The 18,109-nt window shown below is 43.8% G+C and overlaps 1 protein-coding gene across 5 annotated transcripts in view; it reads right to left on the bottom strand.

Annotated features, from left to right (window-relative positions):
* Positions 1-18,109, bottom strand: part of CACNA1A (calcium voltage-gated channel subunit alpha1 A) — a 253,586-nt gene that overhangs the window by 191,790 nt on the left and 43,687 nt on the right. For 3 of the 5 annotated variants that reach the window (XM_061421925.1, XM_061421926.1, XM_061421927.1), the window contains exons 1-2: positions 14,548-14,681; positions 11,069-11,208 (exon numbers count right to left, since the gene is read on the bottom strand). In XM_061421925.1, coding sequence (XP_061277909.1) covers positions 11,069-11,208; positions 14,548-14,640 — 233 coding nt within the window. In that variant the 5' untranslated portion in view covers positions 14,641-14,681. Of the gene's footprint in view, positions 1-11,068; positions 11,209-14,547; positions 14,682-18,109 lie in introns of those variants that run through there. The other 2 variants (XM_061421929.1, XM_061421928.1) reach the window with 2 other exon arrangements.

Raw genomic sequence — 18,109 nt, 5'->3', positions numbered from 1 at the left:
AGGGACTCTCAAGAGTCTTCTCCAACACCACAGTTCAAAAGCATCACAGTCCAACTCTCACATCCATACATGACATTAGGAAAAACCATAGCCTTGACTAGACAAATCTTTGTTGGCAAAGTAATGTCTCTGCTTTTGAATATGCTATCTAGGTTGGCCATAACTTTCCTTCCAAGGAGTAAGTGTCTTTTAATTTCATGGCTACAGCCCTCCAAAACTGCACCACTTCATCTAGACCAGCCAACATGCATGAGCCTTCAGGTAGGGACTTCTCGACCTCTGGATCAGTTTATTTTTCAGTGAAACTTCCCTTAACAGTGGTAGGTCATAAGTACCATTGATTGGTTCATTCATTCAGAAACATTTATTGAACACTTATTGTGCCAGGCACTACTCCAGGCACTGGGGAATACAACCTTGAGCAGAAGAAATGAAATCCCTGCCTCATGGTATTTGACCTAGTGAAGAAGATGGGCAAAAAATAAATAGGTAAAGTGTTCAACTTGTCAGAAAGTGCCAAGTATGTGGGAAAAAAATCAATAAATGAAAGAGGACAGAAAGCGTTGGGAATGTTAAAATTGTAAGTAAGGGGTCAGAGAACCCTGGAGTAAAGTCTTGAAGATGAGGGAATGGATAGAGCAGATATTTGGGGAAAGAGCATACCAGGCAGAAGAACTAGAAGTGCAAAAGCCCTGAATTTTCAAACTTGCCTTAAGTGTTCAAGGAACAGTAAGAACAGGAGCCTGGTGCAACTGAAGCCAAGTGAGTGAGAAGGAGAATAGGGAGTGATGAAGTTGCAAGGTGATGCAGGTAGGTCCTTGTGGGCCAGGCTGAGGGCTTTGGCTTCTCCAATGAGTGAACCACAGGAGGGATGGTTCACTCAGTGGAGAAGCCAAAGTAGAAAAGTGAGCAGAAAAGTGATTTGATCTAATTTAGGTGTTAAAGGGATCCTTCTGGCTGCTTGTGTTGATAACAGACTGTGGGGAAGGAGGGCAGAAGCAGAGAGCCCTGGGTAGACACTGCTCTAACAACCCAGGCAAGAGATGATGATGGCCCAGCCCAGGGTGGAGACAGCAGAGGCGGAATAAGTACTGAATGCATGTTAAAGTTGGAACCTATAGAACTGGGGGCTTCCCTGGTGGCTCAGATGGTAAAGAATCTTCCAATGATGGAGGAGACTTGGGTTTGATCCCTGCGTCAGGAAGATGCCCCTACAGAAGGGAAAGGCAACCCATTCCAGTATTCTTACCTGAGAAATCCCATGGACAGAGGAGCATGGTGGGCTCCAGTCCATGGGGTCACAAAGAGTCAAACATTACTGCTATATCCATGCCAGGAGGCATCAAGATTGTTGGTCAGAGCTCCTGGAAGGACAGAGCTGCTGTTCACTGTCAGGGGAAGAGATGGAGGGACAATATTGGATGATCAGGAGCTTAGTTTTGGATGGTGAACTCCTCCTCCAAAGTGGGATTTTGAGAGAGGTCCAGGTTGGAGATGTAAGTTTGGGAAACAGCAACATAGAAGGAGTATGTATTTATTTATGTTAAAATACTTTAAAATTTTTATTTATTTGGATGTGCCAGATCTTAGTTGCAGCATGTGGGATCTAGTTCCCTGACTAGGGAACACAGAGTCTTAGCCACTGAACCACCAGGGACGTCCCTAGAAGGAGTATTTAAACTCTTAAAGTTGGATGAGATAGCCAAAGGGCTGAATATAACCAGAGAAGTCATGAAAATGGGTTCTTTGTTTTTCTTAAATGACCACCCGCCTCGATTTCTTCTACCCCCTCCCAAGTTCTTAGCTTCATCCTTCTACTACACAACCCCACTGAAGGTGACAGCCTTTTGTCTCTGGATCAGGCCCAGGTTTTTGGAGACAGGAGAGGCTGTCCAGCTTCTACAACCTCTGTCACAACACAGCATCATTAGGTCCCATAGTTCCTTCCGGCATAAATCAAAGCACAGTGTCTTTTCAGCTGGCAGCCTCCACCTTGGCCCCGGCACCCACTTGCTTCCCATTCCATTGAGATTTCCTCTGCCCGTAGGACAGCTGTCTCCCTGCCTTGGTGAGAAGAGAGCAGTCATCAGCCCTGAAAACTATAGAAGCAGTGACCAGATGCCTCTTCAGAGGCCGGCTGGCACTTGTCACAGCAATTCAAGAGGACAAGACCTCTATCAGCCCCCAAACCTGCAGAGAGATAGATGGCAAGGTCTTCTCCAGCCACACAGGGAAAATGGCCAAGAAGCTCAGCACAGAACAACGTCACCTGGCCATCTGGCCTTCTCTCAATCCTGCCCCACCCCAGGTGGGGGCAGAGCGATAAAGGAGGACGCTTTTAGACAAGCAACTGTGCTGGGCGCTGTCCTGGGTGCTGAAATCTCTAACCCATTGGGTGTCTGGCTATTACTCCTTGTGTTGATTTGAGATTCCCTGAAAGGAGATCCAAGACAAGGACTTTTGGGAGGCCACGGAATTACAAGAGAGTGAAGCAAAAAGTTGGTAACATGTGTACCAATGAATAGGTTTCAATGTGAGCAACTGGAATTCAATCCTGCTAAGACTCTTTAAGAGGCTGTAGAACAAACCTCTGAGTTTTCTCACTGAACAATGGGAAAGCGAGGGTATTTATACATCAGCATCCTTGCTCATCGGTTGAGGGCTGCTCCTGGCTGGTGTTCAATGTCTGTCACATGGGCTGAACAAACTCCTATGATTCTGGAAAAGACTCTGCATCAGAGATGCAGAAAGATGAGAGTGCTGGAGGTGCAAAGAGGTGAGCTGCATAGGAACTGCCCATTACAGTTGCTGGTAAACCCAGAGGTGAGATGAACTAATGAAGAGGGACACGTGCAGCAACAACCACACTCCACCAAAAGAATCTGCTTTAACTTTCCCTTCAGTTCACCAACTCCCATTTATGAAGCACTCAAACACCTTCAGGGGCACAGGTCACAGTATCTGACACTTATTTTGCCTTCTCTATTCCCAGGCGACTCAGGGTTAAAGAATCTGCCTACTAAGCAGGAGGTGCAGGTTCCATTCCTGAGTTGGGAAGGTCCCCTGGAGGAGGAAATGATAACTCTTCCCAGTATTTTCACCTGGGGAAATCCCACGGACAGAGGAACCTGGCAGGCTACAGTCCATGGAGTCACAAAAAAGTTGGACACAACTTAGTGACTAAACAACAATTCCCTACCACAGCTCTAAGAGGTAGATGCTCTCATTACTCATATTTTCCAGGTGAGAAAACCAAGGTTCAGAGAGATCAACTCACATTCTCAAGTTCATCAGTGGCAGACAGTCAGCCCCTGACTTTGAGACCCAGGTCTTAGCTATGTAGACTATGCCAATTTCCCATTTTTGGAAACCTACATTGCCCAGTTCTTTCCTGCCACCACAGAGCCAAGATGAGGGAGAAAATGAAGGACTGCTTGCTGACTTCCCTGAAAAACTTGACTTTAGGGAAAATGGACTCAAGAAAAATGGATTCTAGATCCATATCTGCCTGAGTTCAAATCCTGGATGCAGTATTTTGAGGTAGGTGAATTTGGGCAAGTTATTGAAGTCCTTTGAGCCTCAGTTTGTTCATCTGTGAAGTGGGGATAACAGTGGTACTTAACTCAGAGGGTTGTAAGAATTAATTGAGCATATATTAATATATATACAGTATATCATGTTATAACTGCTTTGTAAGTTCTAGAGTGTCGATATTGTCACTGTTCTTAATAACAAGTATTATGTTCATAAGGATACTGGGCTGAATGTAGCTCTTTGTCTGAACTTAATTTGACCCAGGGATATCCTAGACTTAGGGATGTGTCCTAGCAGGGCAGCTGAGATCCTAATCTGCCATTTACTAACTGTGGGACCCTTTGTAAGTAGCTTGATCTCTCTGAGCCTCAAATTCACCTCTAAAGAAAGGTCTTGTGAAAGTGAAAAGTGATAACAAACATGAAATTGTTAATATAGTGCTGGCACACAGTAAGTGCTCAATAAATGATGAGAATAAAAATCATGGCAGCCAGCATCTTTATCATCACGGTCGCTCCAAGATGGACAAACAAGCTCCTGCTGCTAGGAAGTGAAGCGATTCTTGATGGAACATGGTTCAGCAAATATCATGACAACCAAATGCTCTGAACACTAAAAAGATCGATGCGCTCTCAACGACAAAACTCTCTGAATGATAAAAAGCATTTGTGCCACAGTGGGGAATCTTTCTGGTACCAGGGGTGACTGACTGATCCTCTGCTGGGGGGTGGGGTGGGGATTAATGCAAAGAGACATTAAAATAAAATGCTGCTGGCATTTATAGGAGCCATTAGTTGGTCCTGTGAGTCAGAATGTTAGTTGTGCTTTATTGTTGTCTGGAATGCTGTTTTCATTTGCAAGCAATGCAGCAGAGGCTGAGGAACAACTACATGTGCTGTTCAATTAATCAAAAAAGCAAGAGAATGTGAGAGGTGTATGACTCTAGCCAAGTCACTTTGACCCTTCTGGTCCTCAGTTTCTTCAACTATTTAAGGAAAAAAATGGGAAACTGGAATTTCTCTCTGAGGCTTCCTATATCTCTAGAAAGGGACCAGAAGCTGGGCATTTGGGGAGACGAGGGAAAGAGAAGGCAAAGCTCTGATGGTGGAATCCAAGGGGTGGCATTAGTTATCTACACCACCCCCACTGACCTCCAAACTGGGACACCAAGCCTCCTTGACATGAACATACCTTCTGATTTTGGAAGACTTCTGATTACCCACCATCTCCACGTGACTTTGGGCAAATTACTTCTCCCCTCTGTGTCTTTACTCCCTGTGAGTAAAATAAAGGGGTTGGGCCTGCCAGAGTCCACTGAGTCCTAACATTCAATGATGCTATGAAAACAAAGTCAACATCCTTTCCTGCTGGTCTCCAAGTACTTGAGTCTTTTCCTCACTTCTGTCCTTAACACAAAACTGCCCAAAGCCTGGGGTGGTTCATAGGACCTTTCAAAAAAGGAACCTTTGTTTTTTTATAGTCACAAAATATGAGAGCAGGTAAAGACCTACTCAACTGCCCCTTGTCTGCCTTAGCTGATGTCAGGGTATCTGAACGGGGTATCTGGGTATCCGGGTATCTAGACTCCTAGACTGTTCAAGTATTTATATCAAAGCAGTGGTCCCCATCTCCTTAAATAGCTTGGTAAATTTCCCAGAGGGCTTCTCAGGTGGCTCAGTGGTAAAGAATCCATCTGCCAATACAGGAGACATGGGTTCAATCCATGGGTCATGAAGATCTCTTGGAGAAGCAAATGGCAACCTACTCCAGTATTCTTGCCTGGGAAACCCAAGGGACAGAGGAGCCTGGTGGGGCTCAGTCCATGGGGTCACAAATGAGTTGGACATGACTTAGCAACTAAACAGCAAAAACAGATTTTTCCAGAACACTCTGATTATCAGAAATGTTACCACCTTCCAGCTTGGCAAAACATTTATTTTACTGGTCACCTATTATATGTCAGGTACAGGGCTAAGCTCATGAATTAAAAAAACAATCATCTTCGCTCTTACCCTGGCAGCATTTACAATCTCTTTTCTTAACATGCACAAGTGTATTATTTGACTTCTTTGATGTATACATATATTTGAACATTACAGTATCTCTGTTATCTCAGAAATATAGCCAAGCTTCTCAAATCTTCCTCTTATACATTTTCAGTTTAATGATCAAATTTCAAATACAAGTGGAGGATGCTATAAATAGGGTTGATCAACTACAAAGTTAAAATGTCTCTGAGGCTTTGAGCTACACAGAGCACACAAAAATCCATGGATAAGATCTTTTTCACCAAATGGCACACCAAAAGATGGCCAAAACATTGGTAATCCATGAGAAGTGAATGGTATTTTAATGCTGCAGATTGCTTTGAAATATGACAACACAATGCTTTAATCAGAAAGCGCACATTCAAGTCATCTTTGTTTCAATGTCAAATTGATACACTTGAGTCCCCTTCCCCCAAGAACACAAAATTAAGAGTTTATTGCATTTCCCCATCGCTGACATTGCACAGAAGTCTAGGCGTGCAGGGACACTAAAGTCTTCTCTGTCTGTTCCTGGCTTATAACCCAAGAGGAGACTCAACAGCCCCTTGGAATTTGAAGTAATAAAATTTGAGCTATGTGCCCAATCTGAAGGAGACAGAACCACCAGACAGTAAGAAAGAAGGGCTGATTACTGGAGAAGTAAGATGAAAGCAAGAGAAAGGAAAAAAGAAGACAAATAAAGAAGGAAAGGAGAGGGGGTTAAGAAATGAAAAGAATCCACAGCAGGGGGGCTCCTTGTAGCGTTCAAATCAGGACCCCACTGAGACTCTGATGAAAACTACAGACCAGGAAAATACACACACACACACACACACACACACACAATTTTGGCATGAAATTTCAGATGGCTCATGGATCCCATTAATTCCAACTACGAGCTTGCATCCTTAGGATCAATCTGCCCCAGAGGAAGACTCTCTCCTCTAGAGGCTCATCAAATATCAGGAAGCTGAGAAAAAAAGATCACCTTGTTGTAACTGAGTAGTAGATAGAAACATCCAGGCAGCAGACTGACCTATCAAGGCTGCCTTTCAACTTGTGTGTGTGTGCGTGTCTTAGTCGCTCAGTCACGTCTGACTCTTGGCGACCCCATGGACTGTAGCCTGCCAGGCTCCTCTGCCCACGGAATTCTCCACACAAGAATACTGGAGCAGGGTGCCATTCCCTTCTCCAGAGGATGTTCCCGACTCAGGGACCAAACCTGGGTCTTCTGCATTGCAGGCAGTTTCCTGACTATGTGAGCCACCAAGGAAGCCCTGCCTTTCAACTTACTAATCACTTATTGAGACTTACTATATGCTCAACAGTGTATGAGCTTCCCTAGGTGTTTTAAGAACCATGTCACAGAAAACAGGGGTTTTGAAGGCTTCTTTCTGCCATCAAGGTCAAGCCAGCCTCTGGCAGCAGAAGTCAGCCCCCAGGGAGCATAAGTTAGTACAACCACTTTGCAGAGCAATTTGGCAGGATCTAGTGAAGCTGGGAATGCATAGAGCATACAAACTCAGCAATTCCACTCCTGGGCATATGCCCTAGAGAAATGCACTCACAAGAACGAGGGGACAGCTTTGTTCAAAATAGCACAAAGCTGGAAACAACCCAAATGTATAAATACGTGGTAGAATGTTCATACCACAGAATACCATGAAGCAGCGAAAACGGATGGATGGGACCATTCCTGTCAAGCAGATTAAGCTCATACTTCTTACATGCTTATCTAATTAACTGTAACATAAGTATCACATATTTCTTATATTCTTATATAAAAGTGTAAATACATAAATGGAAATGATAAGCACAAAATTCAGGAAAGTGCTTCTGGATGGAGAGAAAAGAATTGGGCCAGGAAAGGGAATGCAGGGGCTTACGCCGTATTACAACGGTTGCATTTTTAAGAAAAAAGTTATTATTGGAGTATAGTTGATTTACAATGCTGTGTTGGTTTCAGGTATAGAGCAAAGTGAATTAGCTTTGCATATACACACATCCACTCTTTTTAAATTCTTTTCCCACATGGGTCATTACAGAGTACTGAGTAGAGTTCTCTATGCTATACATAAAGGTTTTGCTTTTTTTGGTCACCAATATGTTTACTTTTATTGGTTGTATATTTTACTGCAACTTCCTGTGCTTTCAAGGACAGTTGAAATATACTGTTTTCTTAGTCAAAAAGAACCTTCAGTGAAATATGGATAAGACCTTTTTACTAGATCTTCCTAAAGTTACTGATTGAAGGAAAAAAGGAAAAGAAAAAAGAAAATCAAATGATGTATTGTTGAATCTGTGTAAAGGTTAATCTACTTGAACAAGTAGTCTTTAAATGGAATATCAAATTCTTAATCAGGTAAAGGTTTCATTTCGATGGCAGTTTGCCCCATCACCTCCCTGTGCTCACCTCCCCGACTTTTCCCCTCACCCACTCTGCTCCAGGCATGCTGGCCTCGTCACTGTTCATCAAACCCACCAGATGCAGCTCAACCTCCGGCCCTTGGCACTTGCTGCTCTCTCTACCTGGCACTCTCCTCCTTCGGCTCATGGCTTATTCACTCACTTCCTCCAGGTTTTCATTCAAATACTACCTCCCCAATGCTAGTCTTCCCTGACTTCTAGCCCTCCTGCCCATAATACGACCCATCCCTTCTCTGCTTTATTTTTTCTCTAAAAATATCTCATCAACATCTAACACACTAGATATTGTATTCATTCATGCATCTTGTCTTTCTTCACCACTAGAATGTCAGCACTACAAGAGGAGGGATTTTTGTCTGTTTTGACCACTGCTGTGTTCGAGAGCATATGGTAGTTGCCTAATAAATATTCACTGAATGAATATTGTTCATTCAATATTTGCATTCAATGAATGCAAATATTCATTCAACGAATATTTGTTATATGATTTGCTATATGATTTTCCACTTCTTTTAGAATTTGTTACACAGGCATTTGTTATATGATTCTCTACTTCTTTTAGAATTATTCTATTATACCTTTTTAGAAATGGTTATTTCTATCACATCTTTTTTTATAATACATTTTTAAACAACAACAACAAAGTCAACCACTGGGCTGTTGCACACACAAGTTTCCTAGTAAGCAAAGAGAAAAGTGCTCAATGCCATGATACATCCAAGGAACCTTCCAAGGTCATGAGGCAAAGGATTGTGGGCACAGCAGAGCCCCTGTCAGAAAACACTACAGCTAGCCCTCATAAAAGACCACTCAAACCTGAAAGTCTCTACCAAAATAGCCCAACTGACACAGCTCCTTCTGTGAGAAGCAATGTTGCTTTGAAACGACAGATACATTTAAAACCTGAATTATGAGAGGCCAGCCAACACAGCATGGTCACTAAGACCCATGACGTCTGCCAAGAGAGAATGGACCTGGAGCAGCAACAAGGCCCAGAGGAGAAATAGAATCCCATGGAAGAAAACTTGGAGAAGGAAGTGGTAACCCACTCCAGTCTTCTTGCCTGGGAAATCCCGTGGACAGAGGAGCCTGGTGGGCTACATTCCATGGGGTCACAAAGAGCTGGACACGACTTAGCGACTAAACAACAGAGAGAACTGTGATTCCCACACAGAAATGATCCCATCAGTTCAGTTCAGTTCAGTCGCTCAGTCGTGTCCGACTCTTTGCAGCCCCATGAACCGCAGCACACCTGGCCTCCCTGTCCATCACCAACTCCCGGAGTTTATCCAAACCCATGTCCACTGTGTCGGTGATGCCATCCAGCCATCTCATCCTCTGTCGTCCCCTTCTCCTCCCACCTTCAATCTTTCCCAGCATCAGGGTCTTTTCAAATGAGTCACCTCTTCACATCAGGTGGCCAAAGTATTGGGAGTTTCAACTTCAACATCAGTCCTTCCAATGAACACTTAGGACTAATCTCCTTTAGGATGAACTGGTTGGATCTCCTTGCAGTCCCAGGGACTCTCAAGAGTCTTCTCCAACACCACGGTTCAAAAGCATCAATTCTTCGGCGCTCAGCTTTCTTTATAGTCCACCTCTCACACCCATACATGACCACTGGAAAAACCATAGCCTTGACTAGATGGACCTTTGTTGACAAAGTAATGTCTCTGCTTTTTAATATGCTGTCTAGGTTGGTCATAACTTTCTTTCCAAGGAGTAAGCATCTTTTAATTTCATGGCTGCAATCACCATCTGCAATGATTTTGGAGCACCCCCCAAAAATGATCCCATAGAGGATTATAATCCCATAGAGGAAAACTGGGCTCTCATGTAGGAGAACTATGAGGAATATCTCTCAGTGAATAGGGCTCTTGGGAGAGAAGAAAAAGACTTAGCTTGGAGGGGAGGAGTAAGTAAGCAAAGGAGTTCAAAATCATCACAAAATGGTAAAGTCTATACTGGGACTGGATAAAGGGCTTTGGGGTCAGTAACGGAGACTGGCTGACTATCCACCAAATCCATTTCCATTTCCTTCTAAGCACAGTGTGCTGTTTCCCAGCTTCCCTGAGCCATGTATGGGCATGTGCCTGAATTCGAGCAGAAGTCTGTATGAGTGAAAGAGGTTATGAGCCAGGTTCCAGCCAGGACTCTACAACCACCTCCCTGCCCCAAGCATCACCATCCACGTTCATGTCTCTTCCATGATTTCCTGTAGACAAGCAGACCCAATCTGTGAGTCAACAATAGGGAACCACAATGTATATTGAGGGCCTGAGTCCCTCAATCACTGTGCAGAGGAGAGAAGCCTGCCAGTGAGAAACAACTGTTTTGATCTTTCAACGAGCAAGAAATAAAACTTCTGTTGTGTTTAAGTCATTACCTAGTTTTGGATTTTGTTGTTGCCGTTATAGTAGCTAGAGTTACCTTATACAAGGTGGACAGAGTATACACCTTCACCTTTTACCTTTTACCTCTGGCTCATTGTATCAGATCTGAAACCTCCTCAGAGGCACTGACTGCACCTTACTTCAGCTGGTTTTCTCCATAATCCCACCACAATCTCTCGCACCCTGAAGTCCTCAAAAAGCATTTACCAATTTAAAATAAAGGCAAGGTATTCGCCCAAGCAAAGCAAAAGGACTACGTGTGCGCAATAGTTACAAACTCGAGTTCCGAATGATATCATCTCAGGTTCAAATCCCAGCTCCATCACTTACTAGCTGGGTGATCGCGAGCAAGTTCCTTCTATGCTTCAGATTCTTCAGCGCTCACATGGGAATATTAATGTTTCCTAATTCATTGGATTGTTGTGAGGATTAAATGAGAGAATGCACGTAAAGCACTTTGGAAGCAGTCAATTCTAAAAGCTATTTATTCTAATTGTAACAGAAAGCATCTGCCGTGATCTCCAGCCGAGATGAGGAGGTGACGGGGGTTGGGTAAGAGGGCAGAAGCACACGGAAGAACATGGGGGCTCAGCATTTCTGAGCCCAGCCCGGATGCCGCCAATCCTTATGTTTCCAGAGTTCTCATCATTCAAGATAATTCTAAGAAACACACCACAGACCACTTACCCTGTTAGCACCACCACAAAGTCCATCACATTCCAGCCGTTCCTCAAGTAAGAGCCTTTATGGAAGGCAAATCCAAGGGCGATGATTTTAATTCCAGCCTCGAAACAAAAAATTCCAATGAAGTATGGTTCTGTGTCATCCTGGAAGGGGGGAGAAGGTAAGATTAGTGTCTTTGGCTGGACAGAGGGCTGCATGAACAGGGAACCACCCACTCAGAATCTCTACCCACTTCCCCTCACCTCTCCAGACTTTCCAGCCCTCACCGCGCCTCACTGCATTCTGCCTGGAGTAACCCTGTCCAAAGGCTACTGCGAGAAAAACAGAAGCATGGAGAAGACGACTCCTTTCCATTTGGCCAACTTTACACACTACTTAGGCAGCCATGTGTGACTATTTAAATTGAAATGAAGGGATTTCCTGGTGGTTCAGTGGTTGGGAATCTGCCTGCCAATGCAGGGGACACGGGTTCGATCCTTGATTGGGGAAGATCCCCTATGCCATGGGGCAACTAAGCCTGAGTGCCACAACTACGATGTCTATGCACCTGGAGCCTTGCTCTACAAGAGAAGTCTCTGCTATGAAAAGCCTGTGCACTGCAATAAAGAGTAGCCCCCACTCACTGCCACTAGAGAAAGCCCAGGCAGAGCAACGAAGACCCAGCACAGCCAAGAATAATAAATATATAATAAAAAATAAATTTAAGTGAAATAAAACGAAAGACTCAGTTCTGCTGTCAAACTAGTCCCATTCCAGGCTAACATATTGGACGGTGCAGATGTTGGATATTTCCATCACTGTAGAAAGTTCCACAAGAAAGCGTTGGTTTAGAATGTTTACTTGTCACATACATCATCCAGGACCCTGGGGTTGGTCCCTGTGCACTGACCTCACCTCCAAGCCCCCAAATCTGACACTTGTGATGATTCTAAGCTGGTGTGCACCAGTAGAGCAGTTCAGGTTGAGAAAATATTGGAATGAATACTTCTGCACTGGCTGGTAAATGACTGATGTTCCAGCTCCCAGCTCCCCACCAGGCCTCTGGCCAGGCCTGGCTTCCAGCTGACACTCTATAGTATTAATACTTGGAATTAAGCTATAAGCTTTGTTCCCTCAGAGCCTCTCCATTGCTGTCTCCCTCATCTGTTAATGACAATGCTTCTCAAGCTTCAGTCATTTTCATTCTGCCTCTATGAGCCTTCCCATACCAGCTCACCATCGCTACTACTATTTGCTTACTATTCTTTAAACAAACTCTTTTTACACAGCCTGATCTTAAGCAAAAACAAACACAAAAGTTTTAAGTCATTGTTTTTCTGGACTAGTTATCTATTTTTAGGAAACACATTATAATACATAACTGCATGCATGTGTGCTGGGTTGTGTCTGACTCTTTGTGACCCCATGAACTGTAGCCCACCAGGCTCCTCTGTCTATGAGATTTCCCAGGCAAGAATACTGGTGTGGGTTGCCATTTCCTACTCCAGGGGATCTTCCCGACCCAGGAATCAAATCCGCATCTCCCGCACTGGCAGGCAGGCTCTTCTGCAGCACCACCTTGGAAGCCCAATACACAGCTATTAACATGTAAGAGCCTTGAGATCATCAATACTATGTGGATTAGGAAGGAATGACTTCTAAAATCTCTCTCTCCCTACGCTTGAGTTTTGAAAGCTGGCTTTGAAATGGTGATGGGAAGGAGCGAGGTCTCCTTCTTGGGGTTGTCAGAATGCCAGGAGGCAAACCAGGGGGATGGGGGATGGCTTGGGATCAAGAGAGAACTTAGTGCTACTTTACAGCTCTGCAGAGTTCCACCAGATCAAACTGGATTTTGACTGGATTTTGACTCCAGAGCTGATATTCATGTGTAGTAAACCTGGGGAAAGAGAAACCAGCTAAATGATACCCTAAGCAAGCAATCCAGAGAAGGCAATGGCAAGCCACTCCAGTACTGTTGCCTAGAAAATCCCATGGATGGAGGAGCCTAGTAGGCTGTAGTCCATGGGGTCACTAGGAGTCAGACACGACTGAGCAACTTGACTTTCACTTTTCACTTTCACACAATGGAGAAGGCAATGGCAACCCACTCCAGTGTTCTTGCCTGGAGAATCCCAGGGACAGCAGAGCCTGGTGGGCTGCCGTCTATGGGGTCGCACAGAGTCGAACACGAATGAAGCGACTTAGCAGCAGCAGCAGCAGCAAGCAAGCAATCACGCAAAAGTCAGAATGTGGGACCTTCCTTAGGGCAACTGGACTGGTTTCTGCAGAGTCAATGGCAGGAGGGAAGATAACTGCCTTAGATTACAAGCCTTAACATCAAATCTAGACCATGTACGGATCTTGGTTCAAACAAAACAACCTGTAAGATGCCATTTCTGATGTAATTGTGGATATTTGATTACTGGCTGGGTTTTTGATGATTCCCAGGAAACACTGGCGTGCTGGATGTCAACATGTCACTGGGGTGATGTAAGAAAGCATCTTTTTTGGCCACTCTATGTGCCTTGCGGGATCTTAGTTCTTCAACCAGGGTTTGAACCCAGGCCATGGCATTGAAAGCACTAAGTACTAACCACTGGACTGCCAGGAAGTCCCAGAAAGTGCCCATATTTTGAGCAATGCAGACTTAAGTATATGGCAGTGAATTGACGTATTGCCTGGGATTTGCCCTAACATACTTTGGCCAAGAAAAACAAACCAAGGAAATAAAAAACAAAAGGAAACATGAAGTGAGGCAAAATCTTGATATTTGTTGTCTCTGGATGAGGAGTTCATGAGGGGTTCATGGTACTGTTCTCCATGTATTTATGTATGGTTAATATTTTTCACAAGAATTTTTGTTTGTTTTTCTTTTTTAAAAACTTATTTATTTATTTAAATTCTTTTGGCTGTGCCACCAGACTTGCAAGATCTTAGTTCCCCATCCAGGGACTGAACCTGGGTCCTGATAGTGAAAGCATCAAGTCCTAACCACCCAATTGCCAGAGAATTCCCCAAAATTTTGTTCTGAATGTGACTCCTCATGGACAACGTAACCCCTCCATCCCTCTCCAGATTAACAAAAGGTCTGCTGGGGGGCAAGAGTGGAGGATGGGCAGCGAGGACTTCTCTCTCCCCAGATTATTGGTATTCATGAAATTTAGGTTCCCCAGGGCTTTCATGGTGGCTCAGTGGTAAAGAATCCTCCTGCAATGCAGAAGACACGGGTTTGATCCCTAGGTTGGGAAGACCCCCTGGAGAAGGAAATGGTAACCCACTCCAATATTCTGGCCTGGGAAATCCCATGGACAGAGAAGCCTGGTGGGTTCCAATTTATGGGGTCACAAAAGAGTTGGACAGGACTTAGCAGCTAAACAACAACAGGCAGGGGGCCCAGGATCTGGTTCTTGGAGACAAGACTAAGAGCCCAGTCTGCTCTCAGATCCCACAGGCACATCAGTTTGCCCCCAAAGCAGAGACCCCGGCGGGGAAACATCACTCACCAGTCGTTCAGACATCGGAGTCTTGTCATCATCAGGTAGGTGTTGCTCCAGGGCAAGGACGATGCAGTTTGCTATGATGGTGGCTAAAATCATATATTCAAAGGGAGTATCACAGAGTTAAGGAAAATCTTTTCAGCTTTGTTTAGATTCAAAGCACAACTGAGTGGAAGATACAGGGATTTCCCACATGTCCCCTGCCCCCACATAGGCACAGCCTGCCCTGTTATGAACGTCCCCCACTGGAGTGGTGCATTTGTCACCCGTGATGAACCTACACTGACATATCACTATCATCCAAAGTCCTTAGCTTACACTATGGTTCATGCTTGGTGTCGTACATTCTGTGAGTCTGAGCAAGCGTATGATGACATGGATCTACCAACATAGCTTCATACAGAGGAGTTTCACTGCCATGAAAACCCAGCAGATGACTCCGTAAGGAAACTGTAGATGCTCTTCCTCCATCTCACCTCCAACCTTCATTGGATAAATATCAATTTAGCACCTACTGCGTGCCAGGTCCTGGGCACAGGGTCACAGCTGAGAGTAAAACTCACAGAAATTTCTGCCCTTGTAGAAGAGAGGCATACGGTACTGTACGGTGAATGCCACAGAGAGAAAAAGCAAGAGAGGAGGTTGGTGGTCGCAATTTAAAATACAGTGATCAGATCAGATATCAAAATGTCCATCTTAAATGTCCATCCACAGAAGAATGGATAAAGATGTGGTACATACATACGATGGGCTATTACTGAGCCATAAAAAAGAATGAAATAATGCTATTTGTGGCAACATGGATGCAATTAGAGATTATCATATACAGTAAGTCAGATACATACAAATGCCACATGACATCACTTATATGTAGATTCTAAAGTATGATACAAATGAACTTATTCACAAGATAGAAACAGCCTCACAGACTCAGAAAACAAACTTATGGTTACCAAAGCGGAAAGTGGGGTTGGGAAGGGATAAATTAGGAGTTTGGGATTAACATATACACACTATTATATATAAAATAGATAATCAACAAGGACCTACTCTATAGCACAGAGAACTCTATTCAACATTCTGTAATAACCTATATGGGGAAAGAATCTTAAAAGGAATGAATATATATACGTGTGTGTGTGTACATAACTGATTCACTTTGCTTACACCTGAAACGAACACAACACTGTAAATCAACTACATCCCAATTTAAAATAAAAATTAAATTAAAAATAAAATACAGTGATCAGGTTTGATATCAAAAGCATGATCAACAAAAGTAAAAATAGACAAATCAGACTTTGCCAAAATTTAGAACATTGGTGCATCAAAGGACATTGTCAAGAAAGTGAAAAAAAAATACCAACAGAATGCAAGAAAATGTTTGCAAATCATATATCTGATAAGGGTCTAGTATCAGAATAAAGAACACTTACAACTAGACAATAAGAAGACAACCCAATTAAATAACAGGCAGAGTTTGAAAAGACATTTCTCCAAAGAAGATTAGAAAAATGCAAATCAAACACAATGAGATACCACTTCACATCCAGTAGGATGATAAGAATGAAAAAAACAGAAAACAGTCAAGTGTTGGTGGGCTTCCCTGGCGGCTTAGTGGTAAAGAATCAGCCTGCCAATGCAGGGGACATGGGTTTGATCCCTGGTCCAGGAAGATCCCACACCCTGCAGGACAAGTAAGCCTGGACACCATAGCTGCTGAGCCAATGAGCTGCAACTGGTGAAGCCCATGTCCCTAGAGCCCGTGCCTGGCAACAACGGAGGAGCCCCCACCCTCTGCAACTGGAGAAAGCCCACACACAGCAATAAAGGCCAGTGCAGCTATAAATAAATAAATCTTTTAAAAAAAGAACTGGGTTGATTTATTTAAAAAATAAAGTGTTGGTGAGAATGTGAGAAACTGGAACCACTGTACATTGCTAGTGAGAATGTAAAACAGTATAGCCACTAAGCAAAATAGTTTGATGACTCCTCAAAAAGTTAAGACATAGAATTACCATAAAAGCTAGCAATTCCACTCCTAGGTATACACCAAAAGCACTGGACAACCAGTACTCAGATACATGTTCACAGAAGCAATACTCACAATTAGCCAAAAGGTGGAAACAACCCAAATGTCCATCAGGGAATGAATAGTTAAACAATATATGATATATCCATAGAATGGAATATTATTCTGCCATAAAAATGAAGCACTAACTCACATTGCAGTGTGGAGGGGCCTCAAAAACATCATGCTGAGTCAAAGAAGCCAGATACAAAAGACCATGTATTGTATGAATTCCATTGATATGAAATGGTCAAAACAAGCAAGTCCATAGTCCGAAAGCAGACTGGTGGTTGCCAAGGACTGAGGGGGCTGGGAGAGCGGGCAATGGTGAGTGGTTACTTAATGTTTTAGAACTAGATCAAGGTGATAGCTGAACACATTCCAAATGTACTGAATACCAAGGAATTAAAAATGGCTAGAACTGCTATGTGAATTTCACCTCAGTAAAGAACAACATGGTAGTCAAGCCTCCAAGAATCAGCCCTTTCAAGATCCAAAGGAGGGAAGGTGTAGGTCATATGGCCATTTCTAGAGGCATATTCCCTCTCTCTCTGGGCACAAGCGCCTCCCTGAAACCTGGAACACTGCTCCAGCCACCAGACAGTCCCACTGGAGGGTTTGCCCTTGGGGAGGGTCTGTCCTGCTCACTTCATATCAGGACCTGATCTGCTGATCAGCGGGTGATCCACAATATCCCTGTTTCCCCGGCCAGATCTGCAGAAGCATCCTCAGGCCAACAGCCTTAATAAACAAAATTGGCAATTTCTTTTCTTTTTAATTTAATTTTTAAAATTTTATATTGGAAGAGAACAAAAGAGGAAGAGAAGAGAAAGGACCTAGGAAGACAAATTCAAAACAATTAACAAAATGGCCATAAGAACATACATATCAATAATTACTTTAAATAAAAAAGTCAGTAAAGAATCTGCCTGCAGTGCAGTAGACCCAGGTTCAATCCCTGGGTTGGGAAGATCCCCTGGAGAAGGAAATGGTGACCCACTCCAGTATCCTGGCCTGGAAAATCTCATGGACAGGGGAGCCTGGTGGGCTACAGTCCATGGGGTCGCAAAGAGTCGGGCATGACTGAGCAACTAACACACTAACACAACAAAGCTGGAAATTTCTGAGAAGGAGGCTTAGGTGTGGAGAAATGGATGCCAGAGGGAGAAAGCCTGAGGGAATTGGTTACTCTGGAGCTGGGTCTCCCAACTCCCACACTACTGACATGATGAGGGGCTGACTGTGGGGCTGGAGAAGACTCTTGAGGGTCCCTCGAACAGCAAGGAGATCAAATCAGTCAATCCTAAAGGAAATTAATCATGAAGATTCACTGCAAAGACTGACGCTGAAGCTCCAATACTTTGGCCATCTGATGCAAAGAGCCAACTCATTGGAAAAGACCTTGATGCTGGGAAAGACGGAAGGCAAAAGGAGAAGGGGGTGGCAGAGGAGAGATAGTTGGATGGTATCACCAACTCAATGGACATGAGTTCGAGC

This window comes from Bos javanicus, chromosome 7 (genome assembly GCF_032452875.1).
Source record: "Bos javanicus breed banteng chromosome 7, ARS-OSU_banteng_1.0, whole genome shotgun sequence".
Taxonomy (NCBI): domain Eukaryota; kingdom Metazoa; phylum Chordata; class Mammalia; order Artiodactyla; family Bovidae; genus Bos; species Bos javanicus.
Note: the sequence above shows the minus strand (reverse complement) of the source record. Positions and strands in the feature narration are given on the sequence as shown.